Consider the following 23,854-nt stretch of genomic DNA (forward strand, 5'->3'; position numbering starts at 1 on the left):
TTGATCTTCAATTTAAAATATTTACACAAGTGGATACCACAAAATCTTATGTTATACTTAATGAAAGTATAAATAAACTCTAAGTGTTAGTCAATCTATCGTTTTACGAATTCTCCAAAACTAATTTCAACGATCCAAACGGTCAAAATTGTTTGTATATGCTTGGAGATCACATCAGCAAAAAATCACAAAAAAAAAACATTCAGAGATCAAGTAACGGGACAAAGCTTTTCAACGGTTATAAACGAAAAATCACGATTTAACGGTTATTTTAACTCCGATTTTGATGATTTTTTATAACAACACTCCTTGACCCTATATGAATACAATGAATGAATTTGATCTTCAATTTAAAATATTTACACAAGTGGATACCACAAAATCTTATGTTATACTTAATGAAAGTATAAATAAACTCTAAGTGTTAGTCAATCTATCGTTTTACGAATTCTCCAAAACTAATTTCAACGATCCAAACCGTCAAAATTGTTTGTATATGCTTGGAGATCACATCAGCAAAAAATCACAAAAAAAAAACATTCAGAGATCAAGTAACGGGCAAAGCTTTTCAACGGTTATAAACGAAAAATCACGATTTAACGGTTATTTTAACTCTGATTTTGATGATTTTTTATAACTACACTCCTTGACCCTATATGAATACAATGAATGAATTTGATCTTCAATTTAAAATATTTACACAAGTGGATACCACAAAATCTTATGTTATACTTAATGAAAGTATAAATAAACTCTAAGTGTTAGTCAATCTATCGTTTTACGAATTCTCCAAAACTAATTTCAACGATCCAAACCGTCAAAATTGTTTGTATATGCTTGGAGATCACATCAGCAAAAAATCACAAAAAAAAAACATTCAGAGATCAAGTAACGGGGCAAAGCTTTTCAACGGTTATAAACGAAAAATCACGATTTAACGGTTATTTTAACTCTGATTTTGATGATTTTTTATAACTACACTCCTTGACCCTATATGAATACAATGAATGAATTCGATCTTCAATTTAAAATATTTACACAAGTGGATACCACAAAATCTTTTGTTATACTTAATGAAAGTATAAATAAACTCTAAGTGTTAGTCAATCTATCGTTTTACGAATTCTCCAAAACTAATTTCAACGATCCAAACGGTCAAAATTGTTTGTATATGCTTGGAGATCACATCAGCAAAAAATCACAAAAAAAAAACATTCAGAGATCAAGTAACGGGACAAAGCTTTTCAACGGTTATAAACGAAAAATCACGATTTAACGGTTATTTTAACTCTGATTTTGATGATTTTTTATAACTACACTCCTTGACCCTATATGAATACAATGAATGAATTCGATCTTCAATTTAAAATATTTACACAAGTGGATACCACAAAATCTTTTGTTATACTTAATAAAAGTATAAATAAACTCTAAGTGTTAGTCAATCTATCGTTTTACGAATTCTCCAAAACTAATTTCAACGATCCAAACCGTCAAAATTGTTTGTATATGCTTGGAGATCACATCAGCAAAAAATCACAAAAAAAAAAAATTCAAAGATCAAGTAACGGGACAAAGCTTTTCAACGGTTATAAACGAAAAATCACGATTTAACAGTTATTTTAACTCTGATTTTGATGATTTTTTATAACTACACTCCTTGACCCTATATGAATACAATGAATGAATTCGATCTTCAATTTAAAATATTTACACAAGTGGATACCACAAAATCTTATGTTATACTTAATGAAAGTATAAATAAACTCTAAGTGTTAGTCAATCTATCGTTTTACGAATTCTCCAAAACTAATTTCAACGATCCAAACCGTCAAAATTGTTTGTATATGCTTGGAGATCACATCAGCAAAAAATCACAAAAAAAAAAAAATTCAAAGATCAAGTAACGGGACAAAGCTTTTCAACGGTTATAAACGAAAAATCACGATTTAACAGTTATTTTAACTCTGATTTTGATGATTTTTTATAACTACACTCCTTGACCCTATATGAATACAATGAATGAATTCGATCTTCAATTTAAAATATTTACACAAGTGGATACCACAAAATCTTATGTTATACTTAATAAAAGTATAAATAAACTCTAAGTGTTAGTCAATCTATCGTTTTACGAATTCTCCAAAACTAATTTCAACGATCCGAACCGTCAAAATTGTTTGTATATGCTTGGAGATCACATCAGCAAAAAATCACAAAAAAAAAACATTCAACGATCAAGTAACGGGACAAAGCTTTTCAACGGTTATAAACGAAAAATCACGATTTAACGGTTATTTTAACTCCGATTTTGATGATTTTTTAAAACTACACTCCTTGACCCTATATGAATACAATGAATGAATTTGATCTTCAATTTAAAATATTTACACAAGTGGATACCACAAAATCTTATGTTATACTTAATGAAGGTATAAATAAACTCTAAGTGTTAGTCAATCTATCGTTTTACGAATTCTCCAAAACTAATTTCAACGATCCAAACGGTCAAAATTGTTTGTATATGCTTGGAGATCACATCAGCAAAAAATCACAAAAAAAAAACATTCAGAGATCAAGTAACGGGACAAAGCTTTTCAACGGTTATAAACGAAAAATCACGATTTAACGGTTATTTTAACTCCGATTTTGATGATTTTTTATAACTACACTCCTTGACCCTATATGAATACAATGAATGAATTAGATCTTCAATTTAAAATATGTACACAAGTGGATACCACAAAATCTTATGTTATACTTAATCAAAGTATAAATAAACTCTAAGTGTTAGTCAATCTATCGTTTTACGAATTCTCCAAAACTAATTTCAACGATCCAAACCGTCAAAATTGTTTGTATATGCTTGGAGATCACATCAGCAAAAAATCACAAAAAAATAACATTCAGAGATCAAGTAACGGGACAAAGCTTTTCAACGGTTATAAACGAAAAATCACGATTTAACGGTTATTTTAACTCCGATTTTGATGATTTTTTATAACTACACTCCTTGACCCTATATGAATACAATGAATGAATTTGATCTTGAATTTAAAATATTTACACAAGTGGATACCACAAAATCTTATGTTATACTTAATGAAAGTATAAATAAACTCTAAGTGTTAGTCAATCTATCGTTTTACGAATTCTCCAAAACTAATTTCAACGATCCAAACCGTCAAAATTGTTTGTATATGCTTGGAGATCACATCAGCAAAAAATCACAAAAAAAAACATTCAGAGATCAAGTAACGGGACAAAGCTTTTCAACGGTTATAAACGAAAAATCACGATTTAACGGTTATTTTAACTCTGATTTTGATGATTTTTTATAACTACACTCCTTGACCCTATATGAATACAATAAATGAATTCGATCTTCAATTTAAAATATTTACACAAGTGGATACCACAAAATCTTTTGTTATACTTAATGAAAGTATAAATAAACTCTAAGTGTTAGTCAATTTATCGTTTTACGAATTCTCCAAAACTAATTTCAACGATCTAAACCGTCAAAATTGTTTGTATATGCTTGGAGATCACATCAGCAAAAAAACACAAAAAAAAAAACATTCAGAGATCAAGTAACGGGACAAAGCTTTTCAACGGCTATAAACGAAAAATCACGATTTAACGGTTATTTGAACTCCGCTTTTGATGATTTTTTATAACTACACTCCTTGACCCTATATGAATACAATGAATGAATTTGATCTTGAATTTAAAATATTTACACAAGTGGATACCACAAAATCTTATGTTATACTTAATGAAAGTATAAATAAACTCTAAGTGTTAGTCAATTTATCGTTTTACGAATTCTCCAAAACTAATTTCAACGATCTAAACCGTCAAAATTGTTTGTATATGCTTGGAGATCACATCAGCAAAAAAACACAAAGAAAAAAACATTCAGAGATCAAGTAACGGGACAAAGCTTTTCAACGGCTATAAACGAAAAATCACGATTTAACGGTTATTTTAACTCCGATTTTGATGATTTTTTATAACTACACTCCTTGACCCTATATGAATACAATGAATGAATTTGATCTTGAATTTAAAATATTTACACAAGTGGATACCACAAAATCTTATGTTATACTTAATGAAAGTATAAATAAACTCTAAGTGTTAGTCAATCTATCGTTTTACGAATTCTCCAAAACTAATTTCAACGATCCAAACCGTCAAAATTGTTTGTATATGCTTGGAGATCACATCAGCAAAAAATCACAAAAAAAAACATTCAGAGATCAAGTAACGGGACAAAGCTTTTCAACGGTTATAAACGAAAAATCACGATTTAACGGTTATTTTAACTCTGATTTTGATGATTTTTTATAACTACACTCCTTGACCCTATATGAATACAATAAATGAATTTGATCTTCAATTTAAAATATTTACACAAGTGGATACCACAAAATCTTTTGTTATACTTAATGAAAGTATAAATAAACTCTAAGTGTTAGTCAATTTATCGTTTTACGAATTCTCCAAAACTAATTTCAACGATCTAAACCGTCAAAATTGTTTGTATATGCTTGGAGATCACATCAGCAAAAAAACACAAAAAAAAAAACATTCAGAGATCAAGTAACGGGACAAAGCTTTTCAACGGCTATAAACGAAAAATCACGATTTAACGGTTATTTGAACTCCGCTTTTGATGATTTTTTATAACTACACTCCTTGACCCTATATGAATACAATGAATGAATTCGATCTTCAATTTAAAATATTTACACAAGTGGATACCACAAAATCTTATGTTATACTTAATAAAAGTATAAATAAACTCTAAGTGTTAGTCAATCTATCGTTTTACGAATTCTCCAAAACTAATTTCAACGATCCAAACGGTCAAAATTGTTTGTATATGCTTGGAGATCACATCAGCAAAAAATCACAAAAAAAAAAAAATTCAAAGATCAAGTAACGGGACAAAGCTTTTCAACGGTTATAAACGAAAAATCACGATTTAACAGTTATTTTAACTCTGATTTTGATGATTTTTTATAACTACACTCCTTGACCCTATATGAATACAATGAATGAATTCGATCTTCAATTTAAAATATTTACACAAGTGGATACCACAAAATCTTATGTTATACTTAATGAAAGTATAAATAAACTCTAAGTGTTAGTCAATCTATCGTTTTACGAATTCTCCAAAACTGATTTCAACGATCCAAACCGTCAAAATTGTTTGTATATGCTTGGAGATCACATCAGCAAAAAATCACAAAAAAAAAACATTCAACGATCAAGTAACGGGACAAAGCTTTTCAACGGTTATAAACGAAAAATCACGATTTAATTGGTATTTTAACTCCGATTTTGATGATTTTTTATAACTACACTCCTTGACCCTATATGAATACAATGAATGAATTTGATCTTCAATTTAAAATATTTACACAAGTGGATACCACAAAATCTTATGTTATACTTAATGAAATTATAAATAAACTCTAAGTGTTAGTCAATCTATCGTTTTACGAATTCTCCAAAACTAATTTCAACGATCCAAACCGTCAAAATTGTTTGTATATGCTTGGAGATCACATCAGCAAAAAATCAAAAAAAAAAAAACATTCAGAGATCAAGTAACGGGACAAAGCTTTTCAACGGTTATAAACGAAAAATCACGATTTAACGGTTATTTTAACTCCGATTTTGATGATTTTTTATAACTACACTCCTTGACCCTATATGAATACAATGAATGAATTAGATCTTCAATTTAAAATATGTACACAAGTGGATACCATAAAATCTTATGTTATACTTAATAAAAGTATAAATAAACTCTAAGTGTTAGTCATTCTATCGTTTTACGAATTCTCCAAAACTAATTTCAACGATCCAAACCGTCATAATTGTTTGTATATGCTTGGAGATCACATCAGCAAAAAATCACAAAAAAAAAACATTCAGAGATCAAGTAACGGGACAAAGCTTTTCAACGGTTATAAACGAAAAATCATGATTTAACGGTTATTTTAAGTCCGATTTTGATGATTTTTTATAACTACACTCCTTGACCCTATATGAATATAATGAATGAATTCGATCTTCAATTTAAAATATTTACATAAGTGGATACCACAAAATCTTAGATTATACTTAATAAAAGTATAAATAAACTCTAAGTGTTAGTCAATCTATCGTTTTACGAATTCTCCAAAACTAATTTCAACGATCTAAACCGTCAAAATTGTTTGTATATGCTTGGAGATCACATCAGAAAAAAATCACAAAAAAAAAAACATTCAGAGATCAAGTAACGGGACAAAGCTTTTCAACGGTTATAAACGAAAAATCACGATTTAATGGTTATTTTAACTCCGATTTTGATGATTTTTTATAACTACACTCCTTGACCCTATATGAATACAATGAATGAATTCGATCTTCAATTTAAAATATTTACACAAGTGGATACCACAAAATCTTATGTTATACTTAAAAGTATAAATAAACTCTAAGTGTTAGGCAATCTATCATTTTACGAATTCTCCAAAACTAATTTCAACGATCCAAACCGTCAAAATTGTTTGTATATGCTTGGAGATCACATCAGCAAAAAAACACAAAAAAAAAAACATTCAGAGATCAAGTAACGGGACAGAGCTTTTCAACGGCTATAAACGAAAAATCACGATTTAACGGTTATTTGAACTCCGCTTTTGATGATTTTTTATAACTACACTCCTTGACCCTATATGAATACAATGAATGAATTCGATTTTCAATTTAAAATATTTACACAAGTGGATACCACAAAATCTTATGTTATACTTAATAAAAGTATAAATAAACTCTAAGTGTTTCAACGGTTATAAACGAAAAATCACGATTTAACGGTTATTTTAACTCCGATTTTGATGATTTTTTATAACTACACTCCTTGACCCTATATGAATACAATGAATGAATTTGATCTTCAATTTAAAATATTTACACAAGTGGATACCACAAAATCTTATGTTATACTTAATGAAGGTATAAATAAACTCTAAGTGTTAGTCAATCTATCGTTTTACGAATTCTCCAAAACTAATTTCAACGATCCAAACCGTCAAAATTGTTTGTATATGCTTGGAGATCACATCAGCAAAAAATCACAAAAAAATAACATTCAGAGATCAAGTAACGGGACAAAGCTTTTCAACGGTTATAAACGAAAAATCACGATTTAACGGTTATTTTAACTCCGATTTTGATGATTTTTTATAACTACACTCCTTGACCCTATATGAATACAATGAATGAATTTGATCTTGAATTTAAAATATTTACACAAGTGGATACCACAAAATCTTATGTTATACTTAATGAAAGTATAAATAAACTCTAAGTGTTAGTCAATCTATCGTTTTACGAATTCTCCAAAACTAATTTCAACGATCCAAACCGTCAAAATTGTTTGTATATGCTTGGAGATCACATCAGCAAAAAATCACAAAAAAAAACATTCAGAGATCAAGTAACGGGACAAAGCTTTTCAACGGTTATAAACGAAAAATCACGATTTAACGGTTATTTTAACTCTGATTTTGATGATTTTTTATAACTACACTCCTTGACCCTATATGAATACAATAAATGAATTTGATCTTCAATTTAAAATATTTACACAAGTGGATACCACAAAATCTTTTGTTATACTTAATGAAAGTATAAATAAACTCTAAGTGTTAGTCAATTTATCGTTTTACGAATTCTCCAAAACTAATTTCAACGATCTAAACCGTCAAAATTGTTTGTATATGCTTGGAGATCACATCAGCAAAAAAACACAAAAAAAAAAACATTCAGAGATCAAGTAACGGGACAAAGCTTTTCAACGGCTATAAACGAAAAATCACGATTTAACGGTTATTTGAACTCCGCTTTTGATGATTTTTTATAACTACACTCCTTGACCCTATATGAATACAATGAATGAATTCGATCTTCAATTTAAAATATTTACACAAGTGGATACCACAAAATCTTATGTTATACTTAATAAAAGTATAAATAAACTCTAAGTGTTAGTCAATCTATCGTTTTACGAATTCTCCAAAACTAATTTCAACGATCCAAACGGTCAAAATTGTTTGTATATGCTTGGAGATCACATCAGCAAAAAATCACAAAAAAAAAAAAATTCAAAGATCAAGTAACGGGACAAAGCTTTTCAACGGTTATAAACGAAAAATCACGATTTAACAGTTATTTTAACTCTGATTTTGATGATTTTTTATAACTACACTCCTTGACCCTATATGAATACAATGAATGAATTCGATCTTCAATTTAAAATATTTACACAAGTGGATACCACAAAATCTTATGTTATACTTAATGAAAGTATAAATAAACTCTAAGTGTTAGTCAATCTATCGTTTTACGAATTCTCCAAAACTGATTTCAACGATCCAAACCGTCAAAATTGTTTGTATATGCTTGGAGATCACATCAGCAAAAAATCACAAAAAAAAAACATTCAACGATCAAGTAACGGGACAAAGCTTTTCAACGGTTATAAACGAAAAATCACGATTTAATTGGTATTTTAACTCCGATTTTGATGATTTTTTATAACTACACTCCTTGACCCTATATGAATACAATGAATGAATTTGATCTTCAATTTAAAATATTTACACAAGTGGATACCACAAAATCTTATGTTATACTTAATGAAATTATAAATAAACTCTAAGTGTTAGTCAATCTATCGTTTTACGAATTCTCCAAAACTAATTTCAACGATCCAAACCGTCAAAATTGTTTGTATATGCTTGGAGATCACATCAGCAAAAAATCAAAAAAAAAAAACATTCAGAGATCAAGTAACGGGACAAAGCTTTTCAACGGTTATAAACGAAAAATCACGATTTAACGGTTATTTTAACTCCGATTTTGATGATTTTTTATAACTACACTCCTTGACCCTATATGAATACAATGAATGAATTAGATCTTCAATTTAAAATATGTACACAAGTGGATACCATAAAATCTTATGTTATACTTAATAAAAGTATAAATAAACTCTAAGTGTTAGTCATTCTATCGTTTTACGAATTCTCCAAAACTAATTTCAACGATCCAAACCGTCATAATTGTTTGTATATGCTTGGAGATCACATCAGCAAAAAATCACAAAAAAAAAACATTCAGAGATCAAGTAACGGGACAAAGCTTTTCAACGGTTATAAACGAAAAATCATGATTTAACGGTTATTTTAACTCCGATTTTGATGATTTTTTATAACTACACTCCTTGACCCTATATGAATATAATGAATGAATTCGATCTTCAATTTAAAATATTTACATAAGTGGATACCACAAAATCTTAGATTATACTTAATAAAAGTATAAATAAACTCTAAGTGTTAGTCAATCTATCGTTTTACGAATTCTCCAAAACTAATTTCAACGATCTAAACCGTCAAAATTGTTTGTATATGCTTGGAGATCACATCAGAAAAAAATCACAAAAAAAAAAACATTCAGAGATCAAGTAACGGGACAAAGCTTTTCAACGGTTATAAACGAAAAATCACGATTTAATGGTTATTTTAACTCCGATTTTGATGATTTTTTATAACTACACTCCTTGACCCTATATGAATACAATGAATGAATTCGATCTTCAATTTAAAATATTTACACAAGTGGATACCACAAAATCTTATGTTATACTTAAAAGTATAAATAAACTCTAAGTGTTAGGCAATCTATCATTTTACGAATTCTCCAAAACTAATTTCAACGATCCAAACCGTCAAAATTGTTTGTATATGCTTGGAGATCACATCAGCAAAAAATCACAAAAAAAAAATTCAGAGATCAAGTAACGGGACAAAGCTTTTCAACGGTTATAAACGAAAAATCACGATTTAACGGTTATTTTAACTCCGATTTTGATGATTTTTTATAAATACACTCCTTGACCCTATATGAATACAATGAATGAATTCGATCTTCAATTTAAAATATTTACACAAGTGGATACCACAAAATCTTAGGTTATACTTAATAAAAGTATAAATAAACTCTAAGTGTTAGTCAATCTATCGTTTTACGAATTCTCCAAAACTAATTTCAACGATCCAAATCGTCAAAATTGTTTGTATATGCTTGGAGATCACATCAGAAAAAAATCACAAAAAAAAAAAACATTCAGAGATCAAGTAACGGGACAAAGCTTTTCAACGGTTATAAATGAAAAATCACGATTTAACGGTTATTTTAACTCCGATTTTGATGATTTTTTATAACTACACTCGTTGACCCTATATGAATACAATGAATGAATTCGATCTTCAATTTAAAATATTTACACAAGTGGATACCGCAAAATCTTATGTTATACTTAATGAAAGTATAAATAAACTCTAAGTGTTAGTCAATCTATCGTTTTACGAATTCTCCAAAACTAATTTCAACGATCCAAACCGTCAAAATTGTTTGTATATGCTTGGAGATCACATCAGCAAAAAATCACAAAAAAGAAACATTCAGAGATCAAGTAACGGGACAATCTTAAAAACAAAAACTCTTTATCCTTGCACATTTAATATTTGTAATAGATTAGTAGTGTATGTATTATTTTTTTTATTAGGCTTTCATTTTCGAGTGTAGATATAGTACTTGAACGAGAAATGTTTTAATGTTTTCAAGTAATATTTATGTCGCAATGTGTGGTATGTGCAAATTTTAAGAAAATATATTTTTTTCTTAACTGGTCATAACGGGTCATAACGGGTCGGGTCACTTTACCCGTTGGGTAAAGTGACACGACCTGTTAAGGACCCGTTAAGATAACGGGTGTGACACGACACGACCCGTTAAGATAACAGGTGTTACACGAAAACGACACGAACACGACAGACACGACCCGTTTGCCAGGCCTAGTTCGGACGCTCATGACGAGCTTCAGTGACAAAGAGCCGTTGTTGAAGACGTTAAATAAGTATGTTAAGACTGTGAGGACGGAGCATTGCTTTATGCTTTTTGAATAGCTTGGGAAGGCTGACAAATGGCTTCAGTGCTTAGAGGTCAGCTCAATTTTCAATCTTGTGTGTGTGTGGTTTTTTTTTTTTTAATTTAAATTGTTTGATTTTTTTGCTGTGGTTTGATCTGTGGACGCCATTAATAGTCGAAAACTTGATTAATCGATTGGGAAATGATAAGCACACCCTTTTTCTCCTCTTACTGCTTAATGTTGTCGTTGTTTCTGATTGATTTATTCAATCCGATGACCAGAAACAAAGAGAGACGTGTGGGAGGCTAAAAATGGTGTGTGGAAATCAGCTTCCTAAACGATGTGAATTTGGTATGTACAGTTATTGTGCATGATACACTATATAGGGTAATAGAATGCAAGGAGAAATGTATATGTTTTAGAGACCAGCAGGCATTTTGAGTACACGGTGTGACATTTTAAATAATGGCAATGGCATGAATTTTATGGGTTTTTCGAAATCGTGTGAGTTCGATGTGCTTGTAATGTGAACAGTTAGTTTTTACGTTTCGGTGCATTTGATAGTGGTATACTGCTAATTTTATGTAAGACATGTCAGTTCCTGTGTGAGTATTTTCTAGCAGCAATTGTGATAAGATGGAAGATAGTTTCACGTATATAAGCCACACTCAGGTATTCAGATGGATGCAAAGACAGCGGTGGTATGTTGCTGATAATGGCATGTATTCAAAATTGATCTCGGTTATGGGCAAGAAAGGTCAAACTTGGATGGCAATGTGGCTTTTCTCTCAGATGCGTAATAGTGGGTGCCGGCCTGATACTTGTGTTTACAATGCACTCGTCTCAGCCCACCTTAACTCCAAGGATGAAGCGAAGGCTTTGGACAAAGCTCTCGGATACTTTAACAAGATGAAGGGAATGGAAAAGGTGCCAACCCAGCATTGTGACATACAACATTCTTTTGAGAGCTTTTGCACAATCTTGAAATGTAGAGAAAGTTAATGCTTTGTTTAAGGATCTTGATGAGAGCGTTGCTTCCCCTGATATCTATACGTATAATGGTGTAATGGATGCATATGGGAAGAATGGAAATATCAGAGAAATGGAATCTGTGCTTTCTCGCATGAAAAGTAATCAGTGTAAGCCTGACATCATCACCCTTAATTTGCTGATTGATTCATATGGGAAGAAGCAACAATTCGATAAGATGGAACAGGTAAACCAACACTCCCTACGTTTAATTCAATGATCATAAATTACGCTAAGGCAAGGCTTAAGGAGAAAGCGGAACATGTATTGCTGAAGATGACTGACATGAAATACACGCCAAGCTTCATAACATATGAGAGTCTTGTCATGATGTATGGGTTCTGTGATTGTGTTTCAAAAGCTAGGGAGGTATTTGACAGGTTGGCTGAATCTGGAAGGGAGTTAAAATTTTCAACGCTTAATGCGATGCTTGATGTTTACTGCATGAATGGTTTGCCCATGGAAGCTAATAAGCATTTTGTGCGTGCAAATAGTATTGGGGTACGCCCAAATGTATCAACGTATAAACTTTTATACAAGGCTTACACCAAGGCCAACATGAAGGAGCTTCTAGAGAAACTGCTGAAATCCATGGAAAACGATGGTATTGTCCCAAATAAGAGGTTCTTTCTAGAGGCTCTTGGGGCAGTTTTCTCTTCACCAGGGAGTCCAGAGTCTGTGAGTGCCACAACTGGTTTGAGCAGACCGCAGGATGGGGAAAAAACGTAGGTAGAGAAGATTAATAACTTGTTTTACATATTTTTCTGATTTTCTTCTGGTAGAATCAGGTTCGATGCAAATATAGCATAGAGTTTTTGGCTCCACCACCAGATTACTGTGGGACCAGGGAATCACTTGGTGATATAGTAAGTGGTATTTTCTCTGGTTTTTTATCGTTGTGAACACTGAACACCATTTATTTTTGCTTTATGATGAAAATTTCCAATTTGTGTTTACAATGTATTGTTTCCGGGGTATTGTTAGTAATTTGTCTTTAGTTATATTAACTTTCTTATTTGCAGTGAACCTCTTAAACCCTCGTAATTCTGTCTGTTTGGTTTTAAGTCGATATCTCTTGTTGAACTCCCTGAAGTCTTGATTTTAAGTAGTTATAAATTTGTCAAAATGAGTTATGTTGGAATAACCATTGTTACAGTTGGATTAAAGCTGAGAGATCATTTCTCCAATTGAGCTAAAGTTGAGGGACTATTTCTCTAGTAAGATTAAAGTTGAGAGACCATAACTGCACGTTGTGATTAGTTAAGGGACCAGTGGTAATAAATTTTTAGTTAAAGAACCATTACTCCAATTAAGTTAAAGTTGAGGGGCCATTGTTATAATTTACTCTAATAAAAAACCAAATTTTATTTTTTATAATTAAAAACTTTAAAAATATAAAAATAAAAAAGAAGAAGATGATTGACTGTTCATTGTCTTCTTCCCCGTGAATTTGGGGCAATGGAGTCCACCATATTAAACACTGCTCACTGCTTTCCGTTTCCTCCTCCCTCACCGTCCCTACTTCCTCCTCAACTCTCTACTTCTCCTTCACTCTTTTAATCGAACCTCTCGTCAAAACCAAGAAACTTGGGATTTAGAGGTGACAGTGCAAGTGCAAGTGCAATTCAGCTGTCACAGTTACTGTTATTACAATGTTTATACAAGACGTTTCCTACATAAACCTCTTTACAAGGAAATATAAGCGTCTTGGAGCGCAAGAAACGTTAATAAATAATACACACATAAGAACGCTTACATAATATCATCGATGTTTACACAAGATTTACGTTCCTAATATACTGCAGATATATCTATACACCAGATAACAAGTCACCCATGTCTATCAGTTTCACCTTCGTCTGAATAATGCTTATTGTCGAAGAAACTTGGTTAGGCCGAAAGACAAACGATCTGTCAAAGCTAGATTATCCGACCTGCATATATATTCATCGCATTGGCTTGATCAGAAACCATTTCTATCTAAGACAAATACGAAAATATTGAAATGATGATATAAAAAGAAACAATGGTACGCTTCACCTTTCGTCAAAAAGGAAGGTTTATCAGTTTGGAGATTATCCTTTGAGCCTTTCCCTTCAATTTCTTTAGAGATTGTGATATCCTTACTCATATTATTGGAGATGAAAGCCCCCAATTTCGGACAGTACCGTAGGTCTAATCTCTCCAAGGACGGAAATTCAATGTAACTTCCTGCACAAAATCTGGCGAGGTTTGGAAGATCTTCTAGGTGCAGATGTTCTAACTTACAAAACATGTTATCTGCATTTGCTTCACCGGATTCATGTGTTGATACTATCTCTTCCATGAGATGACACCGAGATATCTGAAGATATTTGAGTTGCTCTAGACTTCTAGCCATGGAAGATGAAAACATGAATCTTAAACCATCGCATTGATCCACGATCAAGCTTGTTAAGCTTGGGAACACAACCTGCAGATCACGACAAATGTTTCTTTAAGAGACGAAGAATGACGCAATGGAATGCTATGACAACCGCTCTATAAAATTGAAACTAACGAACATACCTGACCATTCATGAACTGTTGCACGGGCCTTCCAATCTCATTCTCCAGAATGATTATGTTGAACTCTCCGTTTGTTAATTGTTCATCCAACCCTGTAGTAACAACAGGCTTGCTGCCTTTGGAGGAGAAACCAATAAGATTGGGTAGACACCGAAATGTCAAAGATCGTAACTGAAAGAACTCAAGGGGATCAACTGCTTCATCACTGAAATTATCTTCCCCTTCTTCCGCAACAATCTCTGTCATGGTTTCGCAGTTCTCCACTTCGATCTCTTGAAGTTGCAAAAAGCATCTTGCGACTGAAAATGAAAAGAGATTCCTCAGCTTGTGACAACTTTCCACTTTTATGATTCTTAACTGTCGGAAACTCTCCGCTGTGAGTTGGCCACAACAAACACTTTCCAGACTAACAAGGTTGTCAAGAAAAAGTGACTCCAAGATGGGGAAAGCATTATGAGAATAACTCCAGTTGACCGAGTTAATAATATATGTAGTTTCAGCATTGTTTTGAACGTGGAGATGTTTCAGTTGCTGAAATAAACCCTCACTGTCTAAATGATAGACAATATTATTAACACCCTCCAACACATCGAAGTACAAATCTTCAGATCTCTTGAGTAGCATTTTCAAACCTCCGTCCAACTGATTGCTGGCAGTGAGCTTGAGTTTTAGAGTGTTGAAGGTTTCATCCACGCCATGCCATTTCCATGCATCACCGACCAATATGTGGTATCTTTCCAGCTTGTCGGAGAACAGGTTTTCTGGAAGAATGTTAGCATCTGGAATGTGTATGTCTAATGAGCTTAGCCGAGACAATTGTGCTTCAGCTCTGAAAGGCTAGCATTACTTCTTTCAACATTGACTCCTTCCTCCTCCCATTGGTTAAAGCTGTTTCCCATTCTCAAGTCTTCTAGTCTTTCCAGGCTAGATATAACACCGGGTGAAATCACTTCAATTTCAGAGCAACCGCTCAAGTCTAGCAATCGTAGACGACACAACTGCCCTATTTCTTTTGGCAGCTGTTTAACTTGAGATTCCAAAAGGCTAAGAATCTCTAAGTTCCTTAACTGTCCGAGTAGAGCTATGTCTCCCAGCACGCATAGATCTAAACATAATGTTTGAAGACTTGTTAGGAACTGAAGAGATGGAGGTAGTGATGGAATCCGCAGATTGGTTAAATCCAACACCTTAAGTTCTTTCACCTCTTCAAAAAATCTCTCCGGAATTTCAAACGAGTCATCGTTACTCCACAAAAAGAACATTTTTAGTTCTCCACATTTCAGAGCTTCAGGAAGTGGAGGGATATTGCAACAAGGGAAAGAGATCATACTGCAATTTTTTAAGAAACCCTCATCTGGCCATTCTTTCAACTCATCTCCATAAGCTGCTGATAAGATGTGTTTATCTCTAAATGCAATCGAGATAGCAACATCTCGTACAAGGTCATGCATTCTGACAGATGTATTATCATAACCGTCTAACAACAGACAAGCATCCTTAAGCTTTTCCACCAGTGAATGCAATGCATTTCGTGCTTCTTCCACCGTATTGATGTTCTTAAACAACCCCAAACCGATAGCATATTTCAGCAAGTCTCCAAGAAAAATATAGTTTCTCCCAGTAATTCCACAGAGTAAGAACAAAGGCTTGAGCTCCTCATCACCCAATTGATCGTAACTCCACCCTAGAGCCGAGTATACTTTTTCTGTCAATTCTTCCTTGCCAAACCTTTTTAAGCGTCTTAAGGCATCTTTCCATGCATGTAAAGTCCTTCTATTTCTCAAAGCGCTTGCAACTGTGACAACTAAAACTGGCAAACCTCCACATTTTTGGACAACTTCAGTTGCCACAGTTCTTATAGCGGGATCTTTGACAGCATCACCTGCCATCTTTTCAAATAAGCTCCAAGTTTCTTCTTCGCCCAAAACATGAAGCCCAAACTCCTTTTGCGTACGCATCTCAGAGGATAGTATTTCTCGACTTCTACATGTCAACAATATTTTGCATACTCTCCGGGGAAGTCCCAAAGCCTCCAAATCAATTCTTTCCCAGACATCATCTAAAATCACAAGAATCTCCGTGTCTCTTAACCTGTCGCATAGAATCCGCGCTCTTCCAGCTATGGTCTGATTTTCAAGAACATCAAGACCAAGCTTCTCGGCAATTTCTTTCTGAATTCTTTCCAGGTCTGGATTCTGTTTGACATCTAGTACAAGAACCACATCATCAAATAACTCCTCTTTAGTAGCCTGCCTGAAAACTTCTTTGATGAGTGTGGTCTTCCCCACGCCACCAATCCCATACACCCCAATCATGTTGGTATTAGGATTCCTCAGTTCCTCCATGATTTTCTTCACGGTAGAGGCCCTTGATTCAAAGGCCTCGTACTCTTCGGTGGGTATGCTCCATATCTCCTGAGAGGGAGCCTTGAAAGAAAATCTGGGAAATTCTTTATTTGCATGGAGTTGGAGAACCCCCTTCACCATTTTTTTCGATTTCTTGCTTAGCTGATAACGGAGAAACAGATTAGGGCACCATCCATGGAGACACCTTGCCTTTGCTTCTTGTTCATCTTTCAACAATTCTTTTGCCTCTCCAGTAATTTAGTCCACTCTTGTCAGCCACTTCTCGACGTCAATATCCACATTCCTACCCTTCCTTTTAACTTCATTGACTGTATGCTGCACCCGGTTTCTGGAAGCACCTAGGTTGTCCAACTGACTCTCCAGATTTTTAAGGTTTATTTTGTGGTGAAATATATAGCCCGCTTGCCGTCCAACTGGTTGAACTGTGAGCTCCAATACTTTCCCGACAATCCCAGAAACAGCTGCTAAAAGAAACTCCATGCTTCTGTCAGCAGACTAATGTATCTGGTTCCTATTTTCACCGTTTGCTTCTGGTACTGGTTTTATAAACGTCTGTTGAATACAAACCAAATTATAAACAGGTAGACTTCTCTTTCGCAATAAAAAGTAACAGAAGAAATGAAATCAAGGCAGTTGGTTACATGACATACCTTATCTCTGTTGATTATGCATGAAGCTAGTTGTTGTTCATATTCTTTCGCAATAGATGTTTCTTTTCATTTGTTCTTCTTCTTAGTGTATGTCTTGCTGTTGGATTTTTTGATATGAAAACTAGAGGTGATTGAAGCAGAAAGGTTGCTGCAACAAACTGACTGCAAGAGAGCAATCGAATGCGAGGAGAGTCAAGTTGTGAATTGCAAAAGAGCTGTTAGCGCACCTCGGCTTAGATCACAGAGCAAAGAGTATGGTGATGGCAATTGAGATTCAATCTTTGACAAGTTGGGGTATTAGATTCAATAGTCCACATCAATTTTACGGGTGTTTTATTATTATAATAATCGTTCATTTTCAGAATAACCTTAAATCATTGAAGTAAAATCCAAGAAATTGAATGTAAAAGGCATGCAACATGTCGGAAAGAAAGTCAAAGCTAAGTAATAAAAAATATGCTTCTTCGATTTCCTGCTGGGCATCCTGGTAGTTAGTCAATGTTCAAACCACTAGACTTGCTCAAGACGACTTCGACATAGGAATCTAACTGACCGATTCCTTGGAAAATGCATGGTACCTCCTACTAAATTGGGTCCCACTGCACATTCGCATCTTCAAAGAGCATCTTCAAGGGATTAGACAATTGTTTGAGGCAGAACCGTAAACTCGGTATTTTGAGTAGTCTATTTTAAGATTTTAGAATGCTAATTAACTTAACTTAACTCGTATACAATGCAATATAAGTTGATATTGTCTTAATTTAACTCATAAACAATGTGATAGATGTTGAATTTTATCACGTAAGAGCTCGGTGTTAAGAAGATATCTATTTAAATCATATAACGTGGGCGTTGATGATTGAATTATTACTGAAGTGTTGATTAACATGCTTATTTCGTATTGGTGACACATCATATAGTTTGTAAATATGATCTAAAAAATTTATTTACTTAGCATTACTCTTCATTTATGAGTAGTAATATGAGTAATACTAAAAAGACTAAATTTTATAAACATGGAAATTGATGATTGGTTTATTACTTAAACGTTCATAAACGTGTTCGTTCCTACTAGTAACACGTCATTGAAGTTGCAAGTTTAATCTCCAAATTTAGTCTCACTAATATTAGTCGTAATAACATATTTTCTCATGCTTTCGATGTGGGATTGCATTTTCCAACACTCAACATTATTAATTTAATAAAATGTTGGAGGAGTGTAAAGTATGTCAAGCAATATTTTACTTTTAATAAAATAAAATATTGGGGGAGTGTAAAGTGTGTCGAGGAATATGTTATTTTTTTCTTAAATAAAAATAAAAAATATTAGTAGGCCCCAAATTGCCTAACAAATTTTTTTTTTAATACATTGATATTTTTACACTAAAAAGAGAGTAAGTTCGGTTAAGTCACATAATGGGCAACCTAATTTGATATCGAATTCGTCATCCACGAGATTCAAATCTAAAACCTCTCACTTCCAAGTGAAGAGGAACACCATTAGACCGTAGTATTGAGTGACGATTGCCTAACCACTTTTAACTTGGCAAAATAGCCTTGTGAACGAGAAATTATTATATAGGAAAGGGATCCTCCCTGGATCCCTTCCATCAAGTCTACAAAGGCCACAAATTCAGGTCTTTGAAATTTGATCTAACGATAAAAATTATTTTAATTTTTAAAATGAATTCATGTTTGTACCTGTTGGATCAAATTTTAAAAACCTGAATTTGTAATATTGATAAACTTGATGGAAAATGTCCGAAGAGTATCCCTTTCCTATTCCATATGGGAACCAACCAGTTGGATATATGACCCACTCACACAAAATCATCCTTACCTCACCGTTCGTGACTTATCATGTTCACCCAACATCAATGTGTCTCACTCCCCTCACATGCAACACGGGGGGCCCACCACCAACGGTGGCCGCACCAAGACCTTCTCCTTGTGAACCTCCACTAGGTATTTTTACCTACCATCTAAAAGGACATTCCACGTATGTGGTACGACTCATGCCATTTTATTAGGCATTTGGAGATGCTCTAAGGCAAATTCTGCATGTTCAGTGCAAAACCCCTAGGAAAGTTGGGAACACATAATTTCTTATGCAAATGTAAATGCTCTTTATTACTTGAGTTACAAGTCTTTTGTAATTTTAGAATAATTTTCAAATGTCATATCTTTGATTTTTTGACTTTCTGCCTAATGTGTGCATGAACAATGCATATTTTGAAGAGGATGGGGATGCTTGATTATTGTAGATTTGGTGGGTGTGAATTTTGTTTACTGAAAGAATACATGTATATATGTATGAGGAATGCTTAACTCCTTAAGATTAAGGAGAAACAAGATATTTGTGATCAATTCAAAACATTTTGTATTTATGATTGAAATCGTTTATATAATAAATTATTATGTAAAGATTAATTATACAAAAAAATCTTTTAAAATTAAGGATGTTTAGTCAATCAAGTTGGGCAAATAGACAGACTGTTCATAATGCTTTTATCGTATCCGACCATCTTTTTTTATACGGTTTAATGACTACATGATCTCATATTTTATTGATCTTTTTTACAAAAATGATCTTTACAAAGTAACTTATGATATGAGTAGTTCCAACCATGACCACGAAGTTTCGTGAATCAATCACAAAGCATCTGGAGGAACTCATACGGAGCCAAGTCAACCTACATTTGTTTAGAGACCTTGGCATTGATCAGACCACAAAACTGGAGTCCGGGATTCAAATTGAGGAGCAGGACCATGGCTTAGCTATGCGATGTAAGACAAATTTCCTTTCAGAATGTTATGCCCTAGCTATGCGATGTAAGACCTGCCTTGTGACTGCAGAGACCAGATGCTCAAGTGCATTTGATTGAAAAAAATTATAAAAATAACAGAATATACTATGGAGTCGTTTAATAAACATGGAAGAATCTCAAAGGGAAATTACAAAAACAAATGGCGAGAGAGAGAGTACTCAAATAGACACATACATGAAAGTGATATGGACTAATGGAGTGAGTTCATCTTCTAAGTTCTAACATCCTCCTCTACAAGAATTCGGCGAAACAAGGCTCTCCAGGTAGATCCCAACTTCAGTAACTATGGGGAATCCGGACACTGATAATTTCCGAAATCTTTCACCGTTAAAATTGTACATAAACAACCGGTCCTTGAACACCAAAAGATCATGATTTTTCCTCTTGAAACCTGAATGTAACAACAAAGAATATGGCATGGAGATTCTTACTTTAGTCCAAGACTCCCTCACTCCATATTCTTTCATGATCCAAAACTCATTGTGTGTTTGCCCATCACAACGTGTTATGCACAGCATCTGTCTAAATACTCCGACAATATAACCTTTAGCGTCAACCAAATCACATGGCAATGGGATTTCTTGAACATGCTCCTCTGCTAAATCAAAAGATATAATCACTGATGAACCTCGAACTCTGTTCACCAGCCAATGAAGGCCTCCACTGACCAGGATCCCATGTAACATGAGATCAGATTTGTAAGGATATTGCCTTTGAATCTCCCGCCAAGAACCAGTTTTCAGCGTGTACACAATAAACATAATTCCACCCTTCAAGTATCGCAAATCAACCACCTTGTAATCATCAGTGGAGTGATCAAATCCAAAACCAAAGAGATCAAAATAATACGCAATGCTAGAAGATGGAATATCTGGTAGTTTCTTGGATTTCCTTGTTGCTGGGTTAACCAGATACAACTCCCAGTTATATAACTGGCACAGCAACAAACCATTGCAGTGAAACACCATGAAAACCCAATTATTTGGGATTTCACTATAAATGTAGTCGAGCTCAGTAGCCACTGCTTCATCATCATCATCGTTGGTATTAATATCATTGTCATTCTCTTTTTCATCAAGATAATTATGAACTGCATCGTTATGGTTGAGAAACTCATCGAGGTCCAAGGAGTAGAGTGACGTATGTGACCCATCACTAAACATAAGCCTTCGCCTTTGATGGAAAATCTCCACATTCTCAAAAGCTTTGTTAAGGTGAATTTTAACAAAATCAGGGTCGGTGACTAGAGAACGCCATGACTTTGATACACACCTGAAGCGGCACAATGACTTCACTGGTAGCCTTGAAAGAATGTCGAGCATGATATCAGTTGGGAAATTAGGGTTTTCCATCAACTGATCTTTAATTTTCTTTCACCTTCAGTATCTAGCAAAAGGAAAACTGTGTTTAACCGCTTTCAGCACAAGTACAAACTCTAACCTTAACCCATAAACCTGAAAAAACAAAAGGAAGAAAAAAAATCCAAAGAAAGTAGGTAGATGGAGCTCCTGAGAGACTGCATACATTAAAAGAACAAAATTCGAAGCAATCAAAATATACTCAAGCAAGCCCCAGTTACGAGAAATAAATCAATAAAATGCATTTATACATATTCCACATAGCACATCATACGATTTTTAATCCACACGAAAGCACAACCATGAATACTAAAAACCTTACATAGTGACAGAGATCTTGAAAGCTTCTTTAGCCAGATTACAAAAGTAAAAGCTTTTGCTGGGCAAAACATCAACATACTAAACCACTCAAATTAATTGTCATTAAAGATGAATGGGAATTAGATTGAAAATAAGCATACAGCAAAATCCTCTGGCCAAAGCTAATCGCTATAATATTCCATAATTAACTGGCACATATTAGCAACTAACACAGCTTTAAGGTTCCTAACAACTTTTACTTAAGAACAAAAAAGGAATTGAAGAACGAAAGCCAATAACTATGCACAGGTCCGCACACGTTACTAATCGTCTGAGCAAGACTATGCAGCTTATGTTCAGGTGGACAGGTAGAGCTATGTCCACTGCCTCCTAGACCCCAGGGCCAGGGTACAAGGAAACTGTGGCCACCCACCGTTCAATCTTAATACAACGGCGGAGGATAAAGTACAACAACAAAAGTTAAATGACTACCTGTTATCAGATTAAGGAAATTGTGGTCACCCACCCTAATATCTTTAATCCAACGGTAGGTATTTATCCTCCGCACTGGGTCTAGGAGAATGGGACTTCCATGTCAGATTGCAGAACTAATAGATACCATCAATAAGCGCCTAAACTAGCAAAAGAACAAACAATCCATGAAAACTGACCCAAAAATACTTGCAGCATCCCGCAGCTTTGATGATAAGTAAGTTAGAATCCATCAAAAAAACCAACAAAAATGGCCTATACATCACCCAATTCCACTCCTCCAACACTAATTGTCGAGAAAAACAACATACCTGAAACTCAATGGCCGCCTTTGACCAGCAGAAAACCTAACACACACACCAAAAATTAAGAGTCGATGAAAAGAAACACAAAGACCCAAAATCCAAATCCCAATAGAGGTACCTTGAGCGAAAGAGAATCAAGCGCCAGGGACCTAGAGAGAGGAAGATATGAAAGAGAAAGAGAGAGAGAGGGGGGGGGGGGGGGGGGGTGTGGGGTATTGGTTGGGTAGGGGTTTAAAGGCCAGAGCCTTGAGAGAGTGAGCGGGACAGAGACGGGCGTGGGAGTTCAGAACTTGACAGAAAGGAATTTTCAATTTTTAAGCAATTTTTTCCAAATTTTGGGACTTTTTATTTGGATCAACTTGCCAGCCCAAGGATGACGTGGAGTCATTCAAAATACTTTGCGTCTATTTATGAAACTTCATATATATAATTGGAATTGTTGATAGCAAAAAAAAAAAAAAAAAAGATCATTTGGTTACGAACAATATAAAATAGATGGTCGAAATTGGTAAAAGCATTATAAACTTTCTATTTTGTTTGTTACAATTGATTGACTAAACAACTCTGGTGGAACACAGGTAGGGGCGGAACGCCCTTCCGGCACGCTGCTCTGACGCCCTCTTAGCATGTCAATCCTTGCAGGCATGTTTGCAACCGGTGTTTGTGATCTCATCACTTTAGCTAGACTAGAGAAATACGTCTAGAGCAACATTCTGAAATTTAGAGTGTATCGCACCTGCTTATCATACTATGTGGTACGAGGATAAAGATGAGACATAGTAGGCAATGTCCATGCAAATTCAAGTCGTTCATTACGAACATTGATGTTCTTTCCTTCCCCTAACAGTGGGGAGACTGTCTCATCGAAGGGACAATCCACAAAATGGAGAAAAGAAATCCCTTGCAAGGGATCTAAGAGTTTTGAAGACCCATATTATTGCAGCAGCACAAGTGGCACATAAATCGCACACCCA

At 34.0% G+C, this 23,854-nt stretch overlaps 1 protein-coding gene and 2 pseudogenes across 3 annotated transcripts; 1 reads left to right on the plus strand and 2 right to left on the minus strand.

Annotated features, from left to right (window-relative positions):
- Positions 1-11,156: 11,156 nt before the first annotated feature.
- On the plus strand, positions 11,157-12,995 carry LOC137743807 (pentatricopeptide repeat-containing protein At4g39620, chloroplastic-like; annotated as a pseudogene).
- Positions 12,996-14,474: 1,479 nt separating this feature from the next.
- Positions 14,475-17,868, minus strand: LOC137743783 (disease resistance protein At4g27190-like; annotated as a pseudogene).
- Positions 17,869-20,448: 2,580 nt separating this feature from the next.
- On the minus strand, positions 20,449-23,063 carry LOC137743351 (F-box/kelch-repeat protein At3g06240-like). Of its 3 annotated transcripts, none has more exons than XM_068483230.1 (3): positions 22,999-23,057; positions 22,887-22,922; positions 20,449-21,879 (listed from the first exon to the last, which is right to left on the minus strand). In XM_068483230.1, the coding sequence occupies exon 3, from the start codon at positions 21,775-21,777 to the stop codon at positions 20,644-20,646; it is 1,134 nt and encodes a 377-aa protein (XP_068339331.1). In that variant the 5' UTR covers positions 21,778-21,879; positions 22,887-22,922; positions 22,999-23,057; the 3' UTR covers positions 20,449-20,643. The 3 variants fall into 3 exon arrangements, with proteins under 3 accessions (XP_068339331.1, XP_068339333.1, XP_068339332.1); XM_068483232.1 differs by having other exon boundaries at positions 20,449-21,811; positions 22,999-23,050; XM_068483231.1 differs by having other exon boundaries at positions 20,449-21,811; positions 22,887-23,063.
- Between the last annotated feature and the right edge of the window lie 791 nt (positions 23,064-23,854).

This window comes from Pyrus communis, chromosome 8 (genome assembly GCF_963583255.1).
Source record: "Pyrus communis chromosome 8, drPyrComm1.1, whole genome shotgun sequence".
Classification (NCBI taxonomy): Eukaryota; Viridiplantae; Streptophyta; class Magnoliopsida; order Rosales; family Rosaceae; genus Pyrus; species Pyrus communis.

What these genes read in the sequence shown, in the direction of transcription:
- LOC137743351 (XM_068483231.1), bottom strand. Translation starts at nt 21,777, where the DNA reads ATGGAAAACCCTAATTTCCCAACTGATATCATGCTCGACATTCTTTCA.